At 37.2% G+C, this 25,332-nt stretch overlaps 1 protein-coding gene across 2 annotated transcripts in view; it reads right to left on the reverse strand.

The window, feature by feature from the left end:
• Positions 1-1,079: 1,079 nt before the first annotated feature.
• The window catches only part of LOC149243506 (NHL domain-containing protein), a 60,047-nt gene continuing 35,794 nt past the window's right edge, over positions 1,080-25,332 (reverse strand). Inside the window, exons 4-6 of one of the 2 annotated variants that reach the window (XM_089374541.1) lie at positions 7,911-8,108; positions 1,940-2,034; positions 1,080-1,774 (exon numbers count right to left, since the gene is read on the reverse strand). In XM_089374541.1, coding sequence (XP_089230667.1) covers positions 1,223-1,774; positions 1,940-2,034; positions 7,911-8,108 — 845 coding nt within the window. In that variant the 3' untranslated portion in view covers positions 1,080-1,222. Of the gene's footprint in view, positions 1,779-1,939; positions 2,035-7,910; positions 8,109-25,332 lie in introns of both variants that reach the window. The other variant, XM_089374542.1, reaches the window with a different exon arrangement.

Consider the following 25,332-nt stretch of genomic DNA (forward strand, 5'->3'; position numbering starts at 1 on the left):
CCCATCAAGCTTGTGATTTCAATAAATTCCTATTGGATTTTAGAGAAATTAGACCAGCAAAACCCACTGGAAAGATTCCAAAATTTCACACTAAAGACAACTCGATAATAATGTCATTTCAATTAAATAATAATAATAAGTAAAATATAATAAATACATTCAATTCAATTTGTTATATTGTGTCCACAGGGTCTTAGATAGATGTTGATCGAGTGCTCTGTTAAGGCACTCCTTGATTCCTCACCCCGATAGGGGTGATATATTGGACATGATGAAGATGTAGTCTGGGCCAACTTACAAACAAAAAAAATTGTTATATTGTAATTTTGTTTTAATTTCAAAATTATATATACATTTTTCAATAAAAAGTATAATATACATATTAAAAAATAAATAAATAAATAAATTATGTATAAAAATTTAAAAATATGTATAAAATATAAAGGCATAGTCTAACTTATAAAAGAAATAGACTTTTTCATTAGAATTTGGCAAAACTATTTCAAGAAAGAATATGATTTTTTGTTATTTAAAATGCATTTTGAATGCAGAAGTGAATTGAGCACCTTGAAAAAAGCCGAGACATTTGAATTCTATAGATTAATCAACTTAAATTCAAATTTTAAAAAATCTCTAAAAAATTTTGGTAAATTTAAGAAAACAAAAATATCATTAAATTCTAATTTATTAAGCCTCGAAAATAATCTAATTTTTTGAATCACAAACTTTAAATTTTGCACTCAAAAAGTTACAACTAAAATCAAAATAGATATAATAGATATATGCTAGTCTAACAAAACATACCAGCGTAGACCTAAAATAAAAGTACATATATGCAGTGTAACAAAAGATACAGTTTCATACAATTATACAAACAAGAACAAAAATTTGTAAAGCAAAATTAACATTTCATCACATTACAAAGAAACGCATTTATATCTTCGCATGTAAAAAACATCTGAATCTAGCACAGAAATTGACTCAATTTATAAATCTAGAATCTTCCGCTCTCTTTTAACAACTTTCTTGAATCAAACCCTGCTTAATTAGCACCTATGACATAAGATCTCTAACCGAAATGAAATTCACCGAGGCCATACACCATACGGTAGCCATCTTTCATTCAAAAGATGGCAATAACTGCATAAATAGCTGTCATTAAATCACACCACTGCGACCTAAAACAAGAAGCAAAAGTTTGCTAGTAACTAACTAACATGTTTCAATCCATTTTCAACTGTTGCAACTTCAGTTCATTCAAGCACTTTGGTTTGTCCACAGATGAGGTCTGTGATTTAAAGGTCGAAATATTAGTTTCGATAAGAAGATCTAGTTTTCCGGATACACACAATGAGTTTTGTGGTGTATTAGACTCATTTTCTATGGCTTGTTTCTGTTCCAAGGGACTAAGAGTTTCAGAAGTAGATGCTTCCAGTAATGTGTCAAATCTAGTCAGATCTTGCACAGGATTACTAAACAACTGTTTCTCCCTTGGGATATTCTGAGGCGCCATATCGGCATCCATTAGAGATTGCGATTGATAAAAATTTTGTCTTGGGATAGGCTTTCCATTCATCCTTCCTCCAAAACGAACAACACCAAAAACAAGACGAACAATGACCATTATTGATCCTGTAAAATAGCTTAAAGCTCCGGATGGCCCTGTTTTAACAACTGCGTTTAGCATGACAGAGCAGTTCATCACCACTTGTTTCACCATGATCATTAGGGAATGTTTCCATGCCCGCGTTTGATCTCGAGGACCACAGCCCTCCTGTCTATCAAGAAAAAAGTTAAAAATAAGAAACTATTTTAGAGGATGCTTAGAGCACATGAAATAAAGCAATTCTGAACCTATTTTGATGTTCTAGAAAGAACCCTTGACTGCTGCTAGTTCTGGAAGTAGTTTGTTTCAATTCTTTTTGATATTTCTACTTACATGAGCTGCAATGTAGGGTTGCAAAAAGACCGTGACGAGGATCCCAAGCAAGAAAGAAACCAGGGATGCTATGACTGGTGTTATCCAATGCGTACCTGCTTCAAAGAAATCAAATCATGTAAGGCATGGCAATAGCTGTCCAGATTGACTAGAAAACATTGAGTTACTCTCATATACATGCATTCAAAACATATTGATTCTTTGCCCATTTCCTTTTGCAGGTGGCCTGATCAGTTGGCTGATAAAAATGGCAATGTTTGTATTAAAAATAAAACCCACTGGTCAGCTCTACGAAAGAGAGTCTGGACCAGGAGAGTCTGGCTCTGCATAACGCTCTACATTGTTCATGCACATTACACATTAAATAAAAAACATGGTTTTAGGGAAGTTAGAACAGCATCATAAGAAATACAAACTAATTCTTATCTTGAGGTTACGTGAGCCAATTCTACCTATTCTAGGATATTCTCCATTATCTTCAACACTCCCCCTTAATGGAAAATGGGTTCACATATATGCCTCACATCTCTCTAAACATTTGAAACTTAATTTTTCCAAGAGACTTAGTGAAAATGTCTGCAACATTATCACATGTATTACAATATTCCAAATGGATTTCTTTAGATTGCACTTTCTCCCCTGACAAAGTGGAATTGTATATCAATATATTTAGTGTTTTTGTGAAACACCGATTATTGGCAAGCTTGATTGAACTTTGATTGTCGCATCTGATTGTTGTTGCATCTGTCTGTTCTTCCCCAACATCCTGGAGAAGTCTCCGCAAACAAACTGCCTCACACATTGTTGCACACATGGCTTGATACTCTGCTTCCGCTGAGGACAAGGACACTGTGTTTTGCTTCTTGCTACTCCATGTGATCACCCCGGATCCAAGACTGAATGAATAACCTGTTATAGATCTGCGATCATCTACATTCCCAGCCCAATCTAAAACTGCAAATCCTGCCAATCTAACATCAGAAGAGTCAGTGTAAATAATACCGTAATCTACAGTGCCTTGTAGATACCTCAAAACACTCTTCATTGCATTCCAGTGGCTTTCAAGTGGCTTGGACATAAATTGACTTAGCACATTGACTGCATAAGTCAAATCAGGTCTAGTGGTGGTTAGGTAGATTAGACTCCCAACCAGCGGTCTGTAAAGTGTTGCATCCGCCGCTTTTGAGCCATCCTCACACTGCAATTTGATGTTCTGTTGCAATGGTACTGGTGCAGGCTTACACTAATCCATTCTAAACTTTTCTAACAGGCCTTTGACATACTTTGCTTGGGATAGAAATGTTTGACCTTAATCTCTCTAGATTTCAAGACCTAAACAGTATCTAAGTTCACCGAGATGCTTCATTTCAAACACTTGTGACATTTGTTGCTTGATTTCATCAATTAGATATGTAGCATCACCTGTAATTATCAAATCATCTACATATAATGAAATCAACACTACACACCCTTGTTCATCTTTCATGGTGTAAAGATTAGGGTCATTGTTACTTCTATTATAGCCAACTTGCAGAAAAATGAATCAATCTTCTCATACCACGACCTAGGAGCTTGTTTTAGTCCATAAAGTGTTTTCTTCAACCTCCAGACTAAATGTTCTTTTCTTTTCTGGACAAACCCTTCTGGTTGCTCTAGATAAACCTCTTCTTTTAGTTCTCCATTCAAAAATGTAGACTTTACATCTAGTTGGTGCATCATCCAATGTTTCTTAGTAGCTAAAGCAATTAACATTCTAATAGTGTTCAATTTAGCAACAAGGGCGAAGGTTTCTTCATAGTCTATCCCTTCTTTTTGTGAGTACCCCTTTGCAACCAACCTAGCTTTTAGTTTTTCTATAGTTCTATCTGCATTAATTTTCGGTTTATATAACTATTTACAACCTATGGTCTCTTTTCCTCTAGGAAGTTCAACCAATTCCCAAGTGTTATTTCTGATTATTGAATCATATTCCTATTCCATGGTTGTTTTCCATTCATTACTTTCATTTGCTTCTTTATAACTAGACGGCTCAACCACATTCATCATTCTAGTTATAAAAGCATTTTCCCTATATCTCGCAAGCATTTGAGCTTTCCTACCTAATCTCTTAAGTGGTGGGATGGTGGTTTCAGACCTTATTTGATCATCATTTATTTCTTCTTGTTGCTGCTGGTGTTGTGGCTGTTGTTGTTGCTGTTGTTGTTGCTGTTGTCGCTGCTGTTGTTGTTGCTGCTGCTATTGTTGTTGTTGTTGTTGTCGCTGCTGTTGCTGCTGTTGTTCATCCTCTGCCTTTGTCTGCTGCTGACCCTGATTGTTCTCTGCTTCTTCTTCCAGAAAGTACAGAATGTCCCATTCCTCATAGTACTCATCAGGTTCTTCATTATCTTGCTCATGGAATTTAACGTCTCTACTAACGAAAATCTTATGAGTAGAGGGATTAAATAATCTGTATACTATATATGACGAACAATACCCTATAAAAGTACATCTGATGGCTTTTGAGTCTAATTTTCTTCTATCTTCCTTTGGAATGTGGGCAAATGCTTTAGATCAAAATATTCTTAAGTGTTTTACTATAGGCTTATATCCATATAGTGCCTCAAAAGGAGTTTTAGACTCAAGACTTCTTGTAGGACTCTTATTTTTCAAATAAACTGCAGTATTCACTGCTTCAGCCCAAAATCCATATGAAAGATTCTTACCTTTAAGCATACTTCTAGCATATTCCACCAGTGCTTTGTTCTTTCTTTCTGTTACTCCATTCTGCTGTGGAGTATGGGGTACTGTAAGCTGCTACAAAATTCCATGATCTTCACAATATCTGATAAGCTCATCCTTCCTGTATTCTCTCCCTTGATCAGAGTAGAGAATTTTTATCTATTTCCCTGTTTGTTTTTTAATCATATTTTTTAAATTGCTTAAAATATTCGAATGTATGGCTCTTCTTACTTAAGAAATACACCCAAGAAAACTTCGTACAGTCATCAATAAACAGTAGAAAATACAGTGCACCTCCTAATGATTTTGTCTGCATGAGTCCACATAGATCTATGTGCACTAATTCAAGTATATCCCTCTGTTTTTTTCTACACGAATAGGGAATTCTTCTCTATGCGTTTTTCCTAATGTGCAGGCATCACAATCATTATGTACTTGCTTTAGCATAGGAAGATCTCTTACCATTTCCTTCTTTTTGTAGTAACAGCAAATCATTGTAGTTGATGTGGCCGAACCTCTAATGCCAAAGCTCTTTTGTAGTCAAGCTCGTTGCTGTCAATGCTCGAACCAGTGTAGGTCTCACATCCAACTTGTACAGTCCCCCTGTTCGGATTCTTGTAGCAATTGTCTTCATGCCATCTAGCAGATCTTTAATGTAACTGTTAGATTTTAAAAATTCAACTTTCAAATCTTGATCTATAATCATAGATACAGAAATCAAGTTCTTTGTTATGCCAGACACATACAGCACATTACAAATTTGTTTGATATTACCATCAGGTAGAATAACAGAAACTTTCCCACATCTTTTGATTTGATGACTTCTGTCATCACCTAGGTAAATCTGTGCACCTTCGTTGATTTCTCTAAAATCTTCGAGCTAGTGCTTATTGCCTGTCATGTGTGTTGACGCTCCTGAATCTACATACCAGATGTCTGCATCAACATTTTCATCATGATCTGCCATGAACAATCTGAAATTCTACACCTGATCACCATTCGCGAGATGACCTGCATGTCTTTTTTGCTTCTATTGTTCTTCATGATATTTCTTTTTCCTACACTCCCTGGCAATATGACCCAATTTTCTGCAATAAAAACATTTAGTTTCAGAGTAGTTTTTATTCGGATGCATACCTTGGGTCTGATTTGGCCGTTTCTGTGAACTTGCTCCGTTTTGCTGTTATGGACCTCCTTTCCCTTTGTAGAAGTTTTTCTTCGCCATCAATGCAAGATCAGCACTCTGGGGCTTTAGAGACGATCTTCTTTCTTCTTCCTGCATCAGTATACCTGTCAGCTCTTCAAAATGCGGGATCTTCTCTCTGGCATTGATCCCAGTGATGAACATTTGATAATCATCAGTGACACCATTCATTGTAATGGTTACAAGATCTATATCGTCAACTGTATGACCAATGTCTGATAATTTGTTTTTCAGATCCTTGATCCTTGCTACGAATGAAGCAATTGTTTCATTCTCCTCCATCTTCATGGATAAGATCTTACTCTTGAGGAACAGAAGACGATTTGAATTCTTGATCTCGTACAATTCCTTCAGAATTCCCCAGATCTCGTTAGCTAACTTACCTTCTCTGATGTGCAGTATAATGCAGTCTTTCACTGACATCTTTAACATTTTCCTTGCTCTACTTTCTCGTTTCTCCCAATCTGGGATTGATGTTGATCCAGCCGCAGGCTTCGGCTCATCCCCATTCACAATCGTCCAAGCACTCTGCGCTTCTAGTAGAGTCTACATCTTTAACTTCCAATTTGCATAATTGGAACCATCGAGCTTGTTATGCTCGTTCATGCATGCTTCAAATATATTGTTATTCATCTTGGCAATTTAAAAAAAATCCGACAGGTAAAAGATGTTAAATTTACCCCAGATCTATGACAGAGACAGATCACTGATCTTCAATGTTGTTTGTTCTCGCAGCACACCCACAGATCACCATGGCTTCCTTCTCAGCCTCCAGACAACCTTTTGTTGTCAGCTATAGCCTTGTTCTTGGCTTACCCACACAACTTCTCTGACAGCTACAACCTTGTTCTTGGCTTCCCCTCGCAGCCACAGCCTTGTTGTTGGCTTCCACAATTGTCGCAGATATGCTTGTCTTTTCTGCGACGTCGTCGTAGCTGTACACGTCTTTCCTGCGATGAAAAAGTTTAAAAATATGCGCGAAAGAGCTACAATGCACTCGTCGCAGAGGTACACTTATAACCAGCGACGATCTCGAAATCGTCGCAGTTATCTTCCTCACGACTGCGATGATCTCGGTTCAAAGAACCACCCACCAGCCAGCATACAGGTTCCTCAACCCTGACGCTCTGATACCATGATAAAAATGGCAATGTTTGTATTAAAAATAAAACCCACTGGTCAGCTCTACGAAAGAGAGTCTGAACCAGGAGAGTCTGGCTCTACAGAACGCTCTACATTGTTCATGCACATTACACATTAAATAGAAAACATGGTTTTAGGGAAGTTAGAACAGCATCCTAAGAAATAGAAACTAATTCCTATCCTGAGGTTATGTGAGCCAATTATACCTATTCTAGGATATTCTCCATTATCTTCAACATTGGCAATCCTATATTACAAGGCAATAAAGGGGAAAAATTATATTTCATTAACAGTTTTGTGTTGCATAGCAAATAATCGAAGAATGAGCAGTAATGATCGACATATTAGCTGCTAGGTGCAAGTTTGACCAAAATTAAAATGAAATTTGCCAAACAATAAGACACGATCCAAGGAACATAGGTAAGTTGTGTGGTAGGGAGTTCAGAGAAAACAAGGATGCAGGGAAATGCACTGCAGGGTTTCAAGAAATGCAGAGTTTATGTAGAAAGAATATTTGAGGTGCTTCTGAGTTTCTGAAACTGGATACGGATGCATGTTAGTCTAGACACATTTCGGTTCCAATTTTCACCTTTCCCAGTTTTTTTAATCCAATATTGTAACGCCCATATGTAAGTGGTATTGAAATGTCAAAAATGAACAGCAGTTACAACTTAAAAAAAATTATATGAGAGCACCAGTTATCGAATTTGTTTCTTTCCTAACAAAAAACTTATAAATTACATATGCTATGCATCATACTGCATCAAGCAAGCATCACCTGCTTCGTTGATCCAGATTCTTTTTCAGTTTCGGTCATTTCTCACATCTCTATCAAGCGGAAATAAATTTATCCATGGGAAACGGCTAATTGTTTCAAATTTGTTTACAAAGCTGAAGGCTACATGCCTGATTCAGAGTGTGGAACACAGTCACTAGGTGGCAATTTAATTTGGCGAATCATCCGGTTCCCCCTGTCAGAAACTAACAAGGCACATATACTGGGTATAAAGGTAAGATCATAGTCATTAGAAAACAATGCTTCTTGACTTGGGCCATCTGCATGGCCAGTTTTGCCTGCAGTGCCCCCAGCAATTGTACTGACACCTGGATTCACAAGAACAACAAACCAATCAGATATCTATTCAAAACACAAATACATTAAGATTTTTCCTAATCCAAAAAACACTGATTGTAAGTATATGCAGTAAATTCAGCATTTAATCAGAATGAATAACAAGAATATTTGCAAATGCCTTCAAAGAACGACAATCATAATTAGTAATAGACAGTCTGTTCAAGATCACATTATTTCAATTTTCTTCTTTTGCAAGGACACTTGCTTCCATTGTCAACTTGTATGCTTCATCTTGTCATATCTAATGTGATCCTTGTTTCCAAGGTTGTTTCGAAATTACTACATAACTAAGACAATCAAACTAAAAATATTGCATGTATAAAAAGAAGAAATGCATTCTCTAAAAGAGGTCCACAAAATCATAAATCTTAAATTTTCATTGCATTGTGCGGATTAAAGTTAAGCTGGGCAGCTGATATTGACAAGCAACTTAGTAGGATAAAAAACAGCTGATATTGACAAGCAACTTAGTAGGATAAAAAATTGACAGGCAAAACCCATCACCAATTGAAGTAATGAAAACAAACGCCTTGGAAATGACACAACTTTATCTGAGGTAAGCTCTAAATCACCTGGAAGAGTGCTATTGCATGAAAAATGTAGATCAACTCAAACAATATATCCTAAGTACTTCAAAACAGAATCTAAGTTCACATGGATCGTAACATGATTCTATGTGAAATACAAAGATCAATTAAATGCAAAATTCCACATAGAAAAATAAACTGAAAAATAGTAAAACGAGACAGACCTGCATGCTTTATACCAATCTCCCGTATTCAAAACTCAAAGAAAAGGTTCAAAATCAAATTTACATGCCACTTCTGGGGACTGATCTCTTCAATTATGTAAAATGATTTTCTTGGAAAATAAGTAAAGAACACCTGTTAAAAACACTGTTAATGTATCCCTCGTGAACTTTGTTAAAACACCTTTGCTGGTCCTCTAAAATCAAACCACTTTTCAAGCAGATTGTGATCAAAAGTTATAAATCAATTCTTCAGAAAGACAAGTTCAATCCCCAGAGAACATGCTGCCATGCAAATGCAGCCAATTTGTCATACTATCCTGTGATATCTTAGCTAATAAGCCTAGGTACCTTGTCCTAGGCAGACAACCCATAACAGGTGCAAGTCTTTGGCAATTTTCACAAAAAGGTCATACTACCATGGAACAAAATGCCAAAAGGGGTGGATCCACTTTTAAGGAATGAGGAGTCTTTACCAGTGAACAAGGTTCAATTCCTGCAAGCATGTCCATCCCCTGAGGTTTCCATGGGGCACCCTAAGGTAGTGGTCGAATGTGTGAGGCTTGTATTGCACTACCCACAAACATAAGTGGATCAAAACCCTTCCTCTGGCTAAGTCACATGACACGATGACATAGGACATGTATTTATGACACGATGACATGGGACACAGAAATACGTGTCCAACATGAGACACAACAACCTCGAAAATAGGATGCATATGACATGTTATATATATATATATATATATAACAAATTAGTGAGTTACACATACAAAAGTTGTAGTCTAACTGTTCTACATCTTTAGGTTATCTGTTATCTGGTCATATTTACCTTAAATCTGGCAGAAATTTGTGAATTCTGTGAAATCCAAGTGCCCTAGGGATTTTTCAAGGTGCTGAATCCATTTATGTATTCAAAAAAGAATTTTAAACAACATAACAACACAATCTCACCAAAAATTGTTTTGCTGGATTCCAGCGAAAAACTCTAAACGTAGAATAGTTAGACAATGCCCCTACACAAATGAAATATAGACAAAGATTCAAATTGTTTTAGAATTTAGAAACTAAAACATTTACAATTTTACATGATGATGATAAAAATTTCAATCATACAACTTTTGCTCAAGCCCGCTGTCTTGTTGAAACAATATTTTTTTTTTTTGCATTTGAAGTTGATGTTGTAGCCAGTGTTATCAGAACCGAACCAGTGATCTAACCGAAAAACCTTGCGGACTTGGAACTGGTTAAAAACCAGAAAAAAAAACCGGTTTACCAAAAACACATAAAATATTCCTATTTTAAATAAAAATATATATATTCATGTGCATACAAATGAATCCAAACTACTTATACACAAATTTGCAAAAGTTCTCATTTGCATAGCATGTAAGGGTGCACATAACAAAAATAGCATCGAGTGCAATCCATCTATGAACCGAAAATACATAAACAAATATGCTCTAGATGGCCTCTAGCATCCAAAAAAAAATCATGCTACAACAAATGCCTACATATCATCAAAATCATTGCCTATATTGGAGTCTTTGCCATCAATATAACCATTTAGGCATTAAAATAAGATAGAAAAAACATAGCATGTCATGTCAAGATTTTGTTTGAGTGATGGGTACATTTTTAGTAGAGTCATGATAGAGGAGTTCGACAACCAATGCCACTAACATCAAAGTACATAGAGGGTTTGGTGCTATTTATTAAATACTAATTCCATATCCTCATACATAACAAAATCCAAAGAAAACGTTGCAATCCCCCCCAATCCTGAAATCCTGAAAAAATGTTAAGTATGCTAGATTTTGAATGAAATCTAAAATTCTACTTTCTCCATATGAAATCCAACGAGGTTGGAACCACTCTCAAATATCCCGAGTCATTTCATGGTCATGTTAAAAATTTAAGTAAAAGTGACATTTTAAGTACTTAAGAATTTAACATTACCATGACTTGCATAGCAATACTAGGGCCATAGGCTTGAATATTAGGCTAGCCTAGGAGAGAGTAAGAAGTGGGCCAACCAACTAAAAAATTAAAAAAGGCAAAATTTTTATGCACGGAACTGGTCCTGAACCAGCTGGTTCGGTACCGAACTGGCCTATTCCGATTCGGACCGATTTTGGGCCAAAAACAGTTGGACCAGCCAGTTGCACAAGTTCCGGTCTAGTTCTGGTAACACTGGTTCTAGCCCCACTTCTAGCAGATGGGGCACTAGTAGACCCTAAAGAAAATGGAGAAGGGACAACATCAAAGGGGACATTCCTCCCTTTCCTTTGACCTTTTCCAGCTGCCCTTGATGACCGAGCCATGATTTCTGTGAAATGAGGTCGATAATAGACTGTTGTAGGAAAAAAACTTGAATATTGGTGGAAAAATCCACTTGCCAAAGACATGGAATCCCTTGTATAATAACCCTCAGCTACACTCCAAAACATTTTACGCCTCCAACCGTAGAGCGAAATGAGCTCAAATGAAAGGGAAAACATGTTTTTATGGGTGGGCCTCTTTTATGGGGGAGCACAATGAGAGCATGTGTCAGACACATACCCTCACATATTTGTGTCCTACACATAGGATACAGGACATGGACCCTGTTTGGATGTGTCCCATTACTTAGCCCTCTTGTCATCCTTAACACTGCATACAGCTTGTTCCATCCCATTATAGCCACACATTTTTTGGAGCGCTAAAGTTTCTTTCTTGTGATCTTTTGGCTACCGCTAGAGGGAGGAGATCCAACCCTCCCTCAAGCTCATTCTCCTTTGATGTCTTGACCTTTAAAGCTATTACTGCATCCATGACAAAAAGGGTGAAAAAGCCTCAATTCGGTTCATCTAGAGTTGTGAAAATGCTATACCAAATTCCCTACATTGTGGTTCCCTAGACACCTTGCAAGAAGGCCCTCACGTTTTCAGAGTGAACTCTAACCATCAATTCACTAGACCTCGACCATGTTAAAATTGGAAACAAGGGCCAAACCCCACATGGGTCATCATATTTATGACAACTGATATTTCTCTTGGATTCCTCTCTCTAAGAGGTGTAGGATTGATCTAAAGATCATCCGATTCTGACATGTACAAATGAAGTTATGAATTTATTTTGATTATGGTCAAATTTTCAAGGTTGGCTAGCAAACTTATGTAGGCTCAGAAGCCCAACAGTCACATCTATTCATCCTCAACGTTGCATATAAATAGAAGGTTACTTAGCCTCATTTGGACACACTCACTTTCACACCCCTCTCCTCATTGATTGGGTACAGATTTCTGGGCCTCTCTCTCTCTACAAACGTCCGAAATTTCAATAGTCCGAAATTTTAGGAGGCCAAAATTTCAGGAGACCGAATTTCTGGACAATTTGACCAAGCATTGACCAACATGCATTGACCTCCTTTCATTTTTGTGAGGACTATCTCTGTTTGGGCAAGAATTTTTGGGCAAGAATTTTTGGCTAAACGTTGACTGTTAACCAACATTCACTATAGCTAGGGCTAACCACGGGTGGGCTATTTGACCAGACTTTGAATGGGCTGAATTTGACTGTTTTGAGGGTTGTTTATCTCGCTGTTTGGAGGCTAAAGTTGACCGATTTGCTGAGGGTCAAATCTACCCTGTTGACCAGCATTGACTTTTCTGGTTAGGGCTCTTTTGATGCTGTTATAAATTGTCAGATTTGTAAATTGTACTATCTCTCTCTATTGAACTATTAAAGACTAAAAGAAGATTTAATCAAGGGTTTCCCCACATTGGGGTTTGTCCCTGGCTGGGGCCACATATTGTGTCCTCTTGTCTTGGCTTGTCTTCTACTGTTTATGTTTATGTTCTATCTGCATTTTACTATCAAGTTGATGTGATTCCTAAGTAAAATTGCTCTAAAGCATAAAACATGCCATTGTTGCCTAAAATTAACAAACCATCACCCAAATCAATGGAAACCAACTACTAAAGCATTTCCATTCCATGGTCAAAGGAAAGATGCAAACATATTTCTATCGTAGGCAATATTATGGCTTTTCGTTCGAGCTCAAAGAATAATGGGACTTAAACTTGGTCCTTATTTTGTGGACCATAAGGGCATGTATAAGAACCAGTGGTTGTTACATTTCAATCCCAAACAAGTTGTGCCTAGGTTGTAGCAACCCTATTATCCATCATGGATTCCTGGAAGGTTTCAGCGAAAAATACATGAAAAAATGTGTTTCTTTAATATTATTTTCATTTTTTCTCAATGTGGGTCTACTCAAAAGTATGTAGAGTGAATACTCGTTGGATGCGGAATTTAATTCCACATCCAATGAGTGCTTACACTTGACATTTAAGTAAACCTACAATGAGATAAGTCAAGAATTTAACTTAAAAACTATTTTTCTTTTTTTCTCTCCAAGAATATTTACCTCTAAGGATGGAATGACGCTATAATCTTGAATAATATTGGTTCTTTTAAAATTGATTCCATTAGTACATAATAAGTCGTGTTATCGCCTGGATTGTACAGGCGCACCGCGACAATGCTCAAGACAGGGGCTGTCATTCTGATCCCCGCCCACTCCGTTCCAGTTGTCTCCCAACTATAGGCTATGGGGGCTAGTCCCTATGGAATGAGATGAAAGAAAACAAGTTGGAAACCAACTTGTTTGGGAGACACGAATGAGTGGCCTAACCAATTGGTTGAATTTAAGCAAGGTTATTAATTCGATTAGATTTTAGAGTATGAGACCAGTGCCTTAATGGAGTCACAAATTCTTGCTTATAGTAAATTGGAACCAAATGACTGGATGGACACCCGCTGCTTGAGATGATTGACTAACCTAAATGATGTGCAAACCCTATGACCTATGTGAGATGCAGTGATCTTGGTTAATTTTAATTATATGCCTAGTCTAAGTGTAACCTTCCCTTAACTATTTTGAAGTTGGGCTCCAAGGTAGGTTGTGGGAAGGAGGCCAACAGGAAGCAGGCTAGGGCATGATTAACAATACCTTTTGTTGTGCTCCTATCACCCGATGTCTCCGGTGCTGCAAAGACTGTGGCTCTAACTACTGCAAGGTCACCATGTTAACCATCGAAGAGTTTCCAAGGCCCCTCAAGATAAGTGAGAAGGGTTGCCCTATGTTTCTATCAACCTAGCTTATGCTAGGAGGTAAATTATTAGTGCAATCTAGACTTAGTATGTTAAATGCAATATGATGAGTGAAATTTATCTTGGATTAAGATTGTGTAAGTTACTTAAGTACCTTTTGTGAATTAGCTTTAAAGCAAGAGTACTCAACAATATTTAGATACAATCTTAAGAAAGATAAATGTTGAACGATACAAGTGTAAACTTCAACAATATTCCACAAGTAAATCAACTTATCCACCAATGATTATTAACACAAGATGTTATGCCAAAAATTAGAAGCCCAAGTCAACTCTATTCATCAACAAGATTAAACTCAGATTTTGAGTGCAAAGTTAGACAACCTTTGAAACCAAGATGAGATAAGCCAATTTCAGGTTTATGATAGTTTATATCAGCAATAATACTTCAAAAAATTCAGATTTTATCAATGTTATGACAACAGTGAGGAAAACACTTCAAATGATGAGATCTGCCCAACACATGAAACATATAAACAAAAAATAAATAAATAAAAAATAAAATAAAATAAAATCAATGACCAGCAATTGTAAAATTAGCTTGTTTAGACCACCTTATGATGATATATTCAGTGATAATTTTATTTCTGATGACTAATTTACAGCAGTAAACAACCACAGATTGGCAAGCCAAAGATGTCAAAGACAGATGGCCAATATGCCCAAAAATAGTAAAGAATGAACTGAAACTTGAAAATTTTAATTTTTAGGGCTTTTACAGGGTGTGATTTAGTAAATTTCAGAACTGATATATTTATTTCAGCAGTGGATTAATCACAAATCAGCAAGCTAGCGATATTGAGGATGATGCCCAAAATGCCTAAAAATAGTAAAATTTTGCCGGAAACTAAAACTTCAAAAAAAATTACCTTAATTAAAAATGTGTTTCAGGCTATGTTACCGGATCCGTCAGCCATGGGGGATGGATTCGCGGATCCCCGGATCTGATCCGGATCCGGATCCGGATTCGCTTGGATCCACCTAGGGACCCATATGAAAATGTTTTCTTCACGATAATGTGCACCCCGAAATTCAAACTGCGTTCCTGCAATTTGGGATTTTTACAACACAAAAATACCTATATTCACTGAATTAATTTTCTGTTAATATTCGTTGAATTAATTCCTAACTTTGGGTCCCTTTGGTCACGGGAGAAGTTCATATTCGCTGAGTTAATACTCTATTAATATTTGTTGAATTAATACTCTGTTAACGGGAGAAGTTCATATTCGCTGAATCGATACTCTATTAATATTTGTTGAATTAACACACTATTAATATTCACTGAATAAATACCTAGCTTCGGGTCTATTTGCTCACAGAAGAGGTTATTTCCCAAATAATACTTAGCTTAATACCTGGCTAGCAAAATGCATTCGGTGGGTTGCTTGTAGCCACCATGGCGGGCACCCTCCCTGGGTCATCCCGTCACCAGTGGAACATATCAGTGATGTTAGAAATACTATGGTATCGGAAACCAAGGGCTAACCATTCGTTGGAACATGGGGACATTTGGAGACACTTACGGAAAATTTATTAATGTTCTAGAGATTATTCACATTCAGATGTCGGAGCTCAACTAGTAACTTATTAAGATTAATAACTATATAATTTATAACATATTATAATAATAATAATAATAGAGATAATACTATAAAAATTTAAATTTATAATATGTAAGCTCATATATTAATGAACTCAGCTTATAACTTATTAATATTAACAACTATGTAATTTATAACATATAATAATAATAATACAGATATATTATACAAATTAAAATTTATAATATTGTAAGCTCATATATATTAATTAAATTTTAAAATTTGGTATTTTAAAGTTAAGTTTTATATTTATATTTTAATTTCTAAATTAAAATTATATATATAAGATTCAAACTTAGATTTTAAATCAATTATAATTTAGAATTAAGTTCTATATTTATATTATAATTTATATATTGCACTATAAATAGAAATATTAAAATTTATATATATCTATTAAATCAAATATATTAGTTTATTATATCATATATTGAAAATATATATTTATTATTAAATATTGCATAAAATATAATTATATATTTAAAATTTTGTATTTTTACAAATTATAATTGCTAATGTTTATCTTCTTTGAAAGTAAGGAAACATATTAATGGCTCAAGGCCTAAAAGTATCTTGTGAGGGTGGAAGTTGCCCCTATTACATACCACATACAAGTTAATTTTAGATGGCCAATTTTGTCTACACATAATGATGTCGCTACATGCTGAGATATTCAAATTGTATCAATAGAGGTTAGACCAGTAACCATGAATATTGTAGCCTTTTCCATATTATATAATATACATGTCGTTTCCCCGCCGTATCCGGATCCTGGCTTTTAAAAAATCTGACGGATCCGGATCCGTATCCGGATCCGGATCCGAATCCTGGTAACTTAGGTTTCAGGAGTATTCAGATCTGAATTTTACAGTTATGCTGTAAATTCCAGCAAGCTTTAAAGTTAAATCTAGGCCAAATTCAAGATGCCCAAGTGGCCAAAACTTGTGAAAATTTACATTTTACAATTTTAAGTGATTTCAACCATTTAACATGTGATTTTAGAGCTTAAAGATTTTTGATTTGATTGTTGTAATAAACTGAAGTAAGACAAGGGTTTAGAGACCAAACCCTAGGCCCAAGGCCTTGAAGGTTTCATGGTTGAAATTTGTTGAAACTTTGGGACCAAGTTACCTCTTTCAATTTTGGAACCTTAAGCCTGCAAAACCGCCAAGTATTTAGTGCCAAAACTTTAGATCTAGGGTTTCAGGTCAATCTAGGGCAAGATAGGCCAAGAAAAGGGGAAACAAGGCTAAGGGAAACCAATTTTTGGGGATAAAAGGGTTAGAATGATAGATCGGGGCTCAAGGATGAAGGAAATGGCTACAAAGAGCCAACTAAAACAGTGTGAAACACGCATACGGATTTCCAATGAATGAATTGAATTGATGAGCAAAATGAAGCTCAATAATAATACAGAGATATTTACAGTAATAGAAACATCAAGTTTCTATTAGGAAATAGAAACAACCAGTTTCATTTAAGAAACTGCTAAAAAGATAAAAATAGCAACAGCTAATAAGCATGAGCATTAAACACTAAATAGTATTATTCTAATACCCTCCCTTAATGCTCAATCTATTTACAACACCAATAAACCCTCTGAATTTTACAAACTTATCAGGACCAAGAGGCTTGGTGAAAATGTCTGCGGGCTGCTCCGTTGTGGGAACATATCGCAACTGAACAGATCCGTCTTCAACAAGCTAGCGAATGTAGTGGCAATGGGTTTCCACATGCTTTGTTCGTTCATGAAAGACTGGATTCTTGGCAAGTTTGAGCACTCCCTGATTATCACAAAACAAGGGAGTAGGACCTGTCTGGGAAACATGCATATCCGCAAGCATACGTCGAAGCCAAACTGCCTCACAGGATGCCTTAACTGCTCCCCGATACTTTGCTTATGTTGAGGAGAGAGCCACTGCCTGCTGCTTCTTACTAGTCCAGGTGACAACACCGGATCCTAGACTAAACACATACCCCATTGTAGATTTACGGTCATCAACCGAACCGGCCCAGTCAGAATCTGTGTAACCACTAAGTATAGGATCGAAACTTCGAGTGTAGAGGAGTCCATAATTAGGAGTGCCACGCACATATCGTAGCACACACTTTGCTGCTATCCAATGATCAGCCTTAGGAGCTGACATGAAGCGGGAAATGTAGCTCACTGCAAAACTGATGTCAGGTCTAGTGGCAGTAAGGTAGATGAGGCTGCCCACTAATTGCCTGAATAAAGTTTCATCCACAAGGGGGGAGGATGACTGAGCTGAAAGTTTGAGCCCTGGTTCCATAGGAGTCGTGGCCGGTTTGCAATCCTGCATTCTGAACCTGTCCACAAGATTTTTGGCATACTTGGACTGAGAGAGAAAGATGTTGTTCTCAGTCTGCCAGACTTCAACCCCCAGACAGTAATGAAGAAGTCCCAAGTCTGTCATATCAAAGGTGCTGCATAAGTCTTGTTTGATCCCATGGATCAAATGTGCAGAGCTGCCAGTAATGATAAGGTCATCCACATAGACAACCACAAACAAAATATCATCACCAGTATGCTTGATATACAGGTTTGCATCAGATGGGCTCCACTAAAAGCCATGATCTGTCAGGTACTGATCAATTTTCATGTACCAAGCCCGAGGAGCTTGTTTCAATCCATAGAGTGCTTGAGCTAATCTACACACTTTCTGTTCTTGACCGACAACCTTGAATCCTGGAGGCTACGTCATGTAGACTTCTTCCTGTAAGTCACCATTTAGGAAAGCACTCTTTACATCCATCTGATGAACTTTCCAATTGAACTGAGCTGCTAGGGCAAGGACAAGTCGTATGGTACTCATCTTGGCTGTAGGAGCAAAAGTCTCCTCATAGTCGATGCCTTCCTTCTGTGAGAACCCTCGAGCCACAAGACGAGCCTTATACTTATCTAGGGTTCCGTCAGCTTTGTATTTCACTTTATACACCCATTTGCAGCTGATGGGCTTTTTTCCTGTAGGAAGATCTGAAAGGGTCCACGTGTGATTCTTCTGAAGACTCTGGAATTCAGCTTCCATAGCCTGTTCCCACTCAGATGTACCTTTAGCCTCTAAATAGGTTTGAGGCTCAAAAATACTGTGTAGGTTAGCCATAAGAGCAAAATTTACTGTAGACTGTTGTTTGCTCTTATGTCTAGAAGTTCTACCTTCAAGGAGCTCATCATCCCAGAAATCACCAATGGTTTTAGCCCACCATTTAGGCCGAAGAGTAGAGGAACCAATATCAGGAGGAGGTGGAGAAGGCTCAAGAACAATAGGAGCAGCAAGAGGAGGGTTATTTTCTGGAGGAAGCTCAGGTAGTGTATTATCAAACACTGATGTTGCATCATCCCTCCCATTAGGTGGACCTACCGGAAGAAGAACATTGTGAGGTTGATCCTCAGAACACTGCACAAAAGGAGAAGACTGAAAGAATCCTCTGTCTTCATCAAATACTACATCCCGACTGAAGCTAAGACAACCAGTGGCTATATCTATCAGCCTATAGGCCTTGTGATGATCACTATACCCTGTCATCATGAGTTTCTGGCTTTTGGAATCCAACTTAGAGCACTTAGCAGCTGGAATCCAAACATATGCAACTGAGCCAAATACTTTGAGGTCACTGATCTTAGGCTTACGGCCAGACCAAACCTCTTCGGGAGTCTTCCCTTAACAGCCTGAGTGGGTGATCGGTTAAGAAGATAGACAGCAGTAAATACTGCTTCAGCCCAGAATTTGTTCGGAACACTCCTGTGTTGTAACATGGAGCGAGCCATTTCAACAACTGTACGGTTGCGGCGTTCGACAACACTTTTCTGCTGAGGAGTGTAGGGTGTAGTTAACTAGCATTTGATGCCATGAGCATCACAGAAGTTGGAAAAAGCAGAAGAACAAAATTCCCCCCCGTTATCTGTCCTAAGAGTCATGATATTACAGCCAGACTCTTTTTCAACTGAGGCTTTAAACTTCTAAAAGGTACTAAATGCATCATATTTATATTTTAGAAAATACACCCACATCTTTCTACTGAAATCATCTACAATAAGCAAAAAATATTTGCAAGCAGTAATAGAAGATGTATTCATAGGACCACAAATATCAGCATGAATTAACTGGAGTACCTTAGATGCGCGCCAAGATTCTCCATCCTTGAATGAAGACTGATGTTGCTTGCCAGCTTGACAAGCGTCGCATACGCCCAACTGCTGAGTCTGAATATCAGGTAACCCTGACACAAGTCCCTCCTGAGAGAGCTGAGAGAGATACTGCATGTTTAGATGCCCATATCGCTGATGCCACAGAGCGCTGATGGGAGAAACACGCGCTGCTAGAGCCACTTCTGGAGAATCACCAGTGTTAAGAAGCCTGTATAGACCATGATCCTCTAGGCCAACAGCGACTGTAAGACTAGTCTCCCTGTCGATAATGGAGCACTTGTGCGCACTGAACATTACATCAAGCTGAGGAGAATTCCTCATAATCTGGTTGACAGACAGCAGATTAATTCCATACCAGGAACATAGTACACATTCAAGAAGATGAGTGTGCGTCCACCAGACTGGATCTGAACTGTACCTCTGCCAACCACTGTGTACTTTTCACCTCCGCCAAATACCACAGAATCACTGAAAGGTGAGAAGTCAATAAACCAGTCATCCCTGTGAGAGAAATGGCGTGATGCACCAGAGTCAATGTACCAAGCAGAAGACGAGACATGATCTGAAGACCTTTTAGCCATAAAGGCGTTAAAGGCAGATTCTGACTGCTCGGAATGTTCTGCAACATTCGCTGTCTGATGGGGCCCTCCCTGTTTCTTCTGTGCAGAAGCAATCCTCTGTCGGCAATCTTTCTTCGGAGCAGACAGGAAAGTGCGCAAAAAAAAATATACAACACGTGAAATAATGCAGTATCTATCCACGCGTCAAGAAATTTCTTGACATCAAAGCTGACTTGAAATTTGCCGTCTGAGAGCACGCAGTCCTCTGGTATGGCTGGGCGTTTCAAAGCAAGCTGTCCACTGCGTGCCTTTTTGGCTGTCGTGAAATTCCAGAAGCAGGAGGTCACCTAAATGCTGTAAACATTGTCTACTTTCCACGCACACTGAATTGTTCGATTCAACCACAATGAAAACTGAAGAAAAGAAATCCTCCACAGAAGAGCAGTTTTGAAATAAAGCACTAAATTTTTCAACCTATGAAAAATTTATTTAGAAAAATAACCTAAGCTCTGATACCATAAAACAGTGCGAAACACGCATATGGATTTCCAATGAATGAATTGAATTGATGAGCAAAATGAAGCTCAATAATAATACAGAGATATTTACAGTAATAAAAACATCAAGTTTCTATTAGGAAATAGAAACAACCAGTTTCATCTAAGAAACTGCTAAAAAGATAAAAATAGCAACAGCTAATAAGAATGAGCATTAAACACTAAATAGTATTATTCTAATACCAACGCTATGCCTAATGAGGCTAGTGTAGGGGATAGGGAGGCCTTAGAGGCCTAGGGAAAAGCCTTAAGGCCTATGGCCTAACGCCTAATGGCCAAGAAGAAGAGTTGTAAGCCCTTAGAGGGTTGCGGCCAAGGGAAGGGAGGAGAAGAGTCCGAGAGGAGAGGGAGTGGAGGTGGACAGAGGGAGAGGAGGCCGAGGGGCGATAGACGAAGGGCCAAGGAGGGGATGGAGGCCCTGTGGCAGTGCTAGGAGGGCCGAAAAGGAGGCCGAAGCCCCTAATGGTCACGGCCAGCCTTGGCAAGGTTGGAAAGGGTGACGCAAGAAGCCAGAGAGGTGATGTTGGGGTTTTGGAGGAGAAAAACGGGGCTAGGTGCCTTGAAAACCTCGAAACCCTTGCTCAAAAAAAAATTATGCTTCAACTCTTTTATTTTCTGAAAATTCTTCCGTGGAAACTCTGCAAAAAATACCAAGAGACTAGATCTTACCCTCAAAGGCTTAGATCTAACTCTTTTTCCACTTGACTCCTTGATCTAACCCACAAAAATAAAATTACAACACCCAAACCCAAAACATATACAAGATAGATCTAAAAAACCCCAACCCAAGTTAGCAGAATAATTTACAATTAATATTACAAAATTATTTACAAATTATACAAGGGTTTTAAAATAGATTTTGAGAAAAATAATTTTTATAATATTTTTTCCTTGAAAGAATGGCTAAAATGCTTCAGAAAATTTATGCTCACTATAGCCCTAGCGAAGATTCAATCCACCATATAAAAACTAAGGATCCAAGCAAAGTAACCCTTCCCCATAGTTTGTGAACTTGGAGACCAAGGATTGAGTACCTGCAAACACTATGTATTATCTCAAAATAATAATATAAAGCACCACATAGGAAGCCTGTAGTCAATACATACCACAGATCAACGAACAAGAACACCTCGAGTTGCACCCCAAAGTCTTTTATTATAGTAGAAAAAATAGTTCCTAGCAGGACAATAGTTTACAAAATGTTTCAACGGCAATTCTAGCCAGAGATCAAGATGACTAGAGACTCAACTGACTCTCTAATTTATAGATGAATCCTCCAAATGGAAAAATAACAACTGGTTTTTTTTATCCTTGTCAAAAATATCTTGATTGTTGACAAACACTTTAAGATCTTTTAATCTTGGCTGTTGATTTTTTATTTTTGAGGAATTTTCGAATTTATCATGTAATTCCATTTTAATTAACTCAAAATTAATTATTTTCAGCTAATTTCCTCAAAAGTTGACTTTGACTTAACCACCAATATCCAAGCGTCCAAATTTTCTTGAAATATACAATATTACCTTGGTGGAAAACCTTTAAAAATGACATTTTTAAGACCCACGAATTTTTCTATTTGGAGAATTTATTTTCCTAAGACATTTTAATTTGATTCTAATTAATTAATTTTTTGGCTTAGGATTTAATTTTATTTTGCCAGATAAAATAATTAATTTACACAAGCGGATTTAAAAAAAAATTCCAACCCTCCAATACATAAGATTTTTCATTTACAAGACTCAAAGAAGGAATACACATTTCGCTTAGACTTTCAAGACACATAACCCATCTGCGACACAATATGATCTGGTAAACCAAGTGATTTGTAATAAAATAATTAAGCCAACTACCTTAAATTATTCCCAAACCACTTTTACATCAAACTCGACGAAAAACACTAGGATTCACCTAATAATTCGACAATAAATTTCACCCTAGCTTTGGAGTTTAAGTTGGAGGGAAAAAATCTTCTTATTAGTCGTATCTAGAAACACAAGTAATCAGCAAGGTTAAAAAATCTCCTAGGACGGAATTCATCATCAAATTATAGGCTTACCTAGGTTGTTACATAGACTCAAGGTTTTACTAAGATCATTTACAAACTATAACTTACAGAATGGGATGACCATCACACATGGACTACTGATATGTGATCCGATCCTTGTTGAAAAAGTTGGTACTTCCGCTTCCCTGGAACTTTGGCAATTTGAGTGCAACAAGTTGAAAGTATGATTAAAAAAACAATTGTCTTCTTTTCCCTCCAAAGATATGTATCCTTGGGGATGACATCATAATCTTCAATCCTATTGAGCACTATCATAAACATTGATATCATCACATCAAGTAAACAGTACACAAGATTTGGCTCAACAATAAGCTCAGTTTGTATGATATACATACAACAAATTACCAGGTAAACCTAGAAGGAAGTACATGACTCCCAAGTCTAAAGATATGCAAACTAACTCTGCAGGAGTCTTCAGTCTCCTTTACAATTAACAAATCAAAATACTTCTACCATAACCACCAGTTATCACTGCTGCAACCATTGCTCACTGCTGCACTCTTCATTGTTGTCTTTGTCGTGTTGAAATTAAGGCAACGTCGAGAAGAATTTTAAATTGCCCCAAAGAAGATCTCAATGTGGTAAAAAGGAAATATTATTTAATATAGCATTGAGCAAGCAATTAAAGAATTATAAAATATTATTTTTTGAGATAAATTTGAATTTCAAATATTCCCTCCATTTCAAAGTTGGCTTGAGAAATTGTTAAGGTCACCACATTGATCTATATAAAGGGAACCTATTACATCTCAATTCATAATCGAGTAAGGGATTGGATAAAATCACACTACTCAGTGATGGTCTCTCATCAATGTCTCTCGCTCTCTGTAACAGTTCCATATAGCCCTCAATCTTTTGTTGACTTGCTTTAGCACATATATCTCTGAGGTTCCAGATGGCACAAATTCTCTCACAATTTGATCGCACTTAGATGGTATCTCTTACACAATTCGGCAATACCAGATCTCTCGCTCATTGACTTGACTCTTGCACATTGGGCGGTTCGATAAAAAATGACATTTTGTTCTAAGCATTTTCGGATGGCACATATATCTTTCTCAGAGTTTCGGATGGCTCATTTATTCCGAGTTTTTTGTCTAGCTCAAATCTCACAAGTCTCTCAAATGACTACAGGATATCTCTATGGCTCATCACTCTTTATTTATAACCCTTAGATCTCTGTAACATTGGATGCCCTAGTCTGAATCTCGCAGATCTGTAGCTCGTATGATGGCTTGTATTCGTTGTATTTATGGTGGCTCGTTATAGTTGTGATCTACATTTCTACAGCCCGTTATTCCTAAGTTTTGTGACTTGCAGTGATAAGTTTCTTGTAGCTCGGTGCTTCTAGGGTTGGCACTCTCTAAATCTACATGGCACATGGCTCAGCTCAACATTCCAGAGATATCGGAATTATATCTCAACAGCACAGTGACGACTCATATATCCACATCATATATATCACAGGCACAGCTCATACATCACATATCATTGTCTCTGCTCTTGCGTATGGACATGTTATTCGGCATGGCTCTTATGTATGGTCTCGATTCAGTTGCTAAGGCTCAGCCTTTTATTATGGTTTTGTTGTAACATAAGCAATATGATCATAAGTTTGTGCAAGTGCAGATCCCTATCTCATCACAACAATAAATATAGTTTAGATCTATAGTCTCGGCTAAGCTTCTCTGTGTCTGGATCATTGCATCCTCGGCGTATGTTTACTTATGACTTCATTGGTGTGTCACTGCATATGTGTACAGCACAGTGGTATGACACCAAGTATGCACTGCAGTAGCAAAGGTTTCCATCCTATTCTACAGCATTTCTGAAACCTCAAGTGATACTCTAGTGACAGTATTGGCATGACAAAATTAACGATATGATAGTGACAGTATTGGCATAAAAAAATTAACAACATGACAGTGGTTTCAATGTCTCTATAGCCGGTGTAAAGTTGTAATAGCTACTCTCTTGTACTTTGCTTAAGTCAGTTCACTAATGGAATTGTGAATTGACTTTGGAGACTTCATCTGTAAATGATGTCTCATGATGATGCGCTTTATTTCTTAGTTGAACAATCGATGAAATCTAATAGAAGAAGAAGAATTTTGGGTTTTCCCCCTTGTGGGGTTTTGTCGTGGTCTTTGGCCAATCCTAGTGTCTCTATATGTGTGAATGCTTTTCTTCTTATGTTTCAGCGGCATTGTTTCATTGTTGTTTTTGTTCTTTCTACATAATTGCAATGATGTGATAATGTTGTGGGTTGAATTCAATGTGTTAATAGTGTAATGCAATTATCAAAGCAAAGAACAATGAAGCCCTAAGAAAAT

This window comes from Pinus tabuliformis, chromosome 8, assembly GCF_031772625.1.
Source record: "Pinus tabuliformis cultivar Carrire ecotype Pingquan chromosome 8, CPIR1, whole genome shotgun sequence".
Taxonomy (NCBI): Eukaryota; Viridiplantae; Streptophyta; class Pinopsida; order Pinales; family Pinaceae; genus Pinus; species Pinus tabuliformis.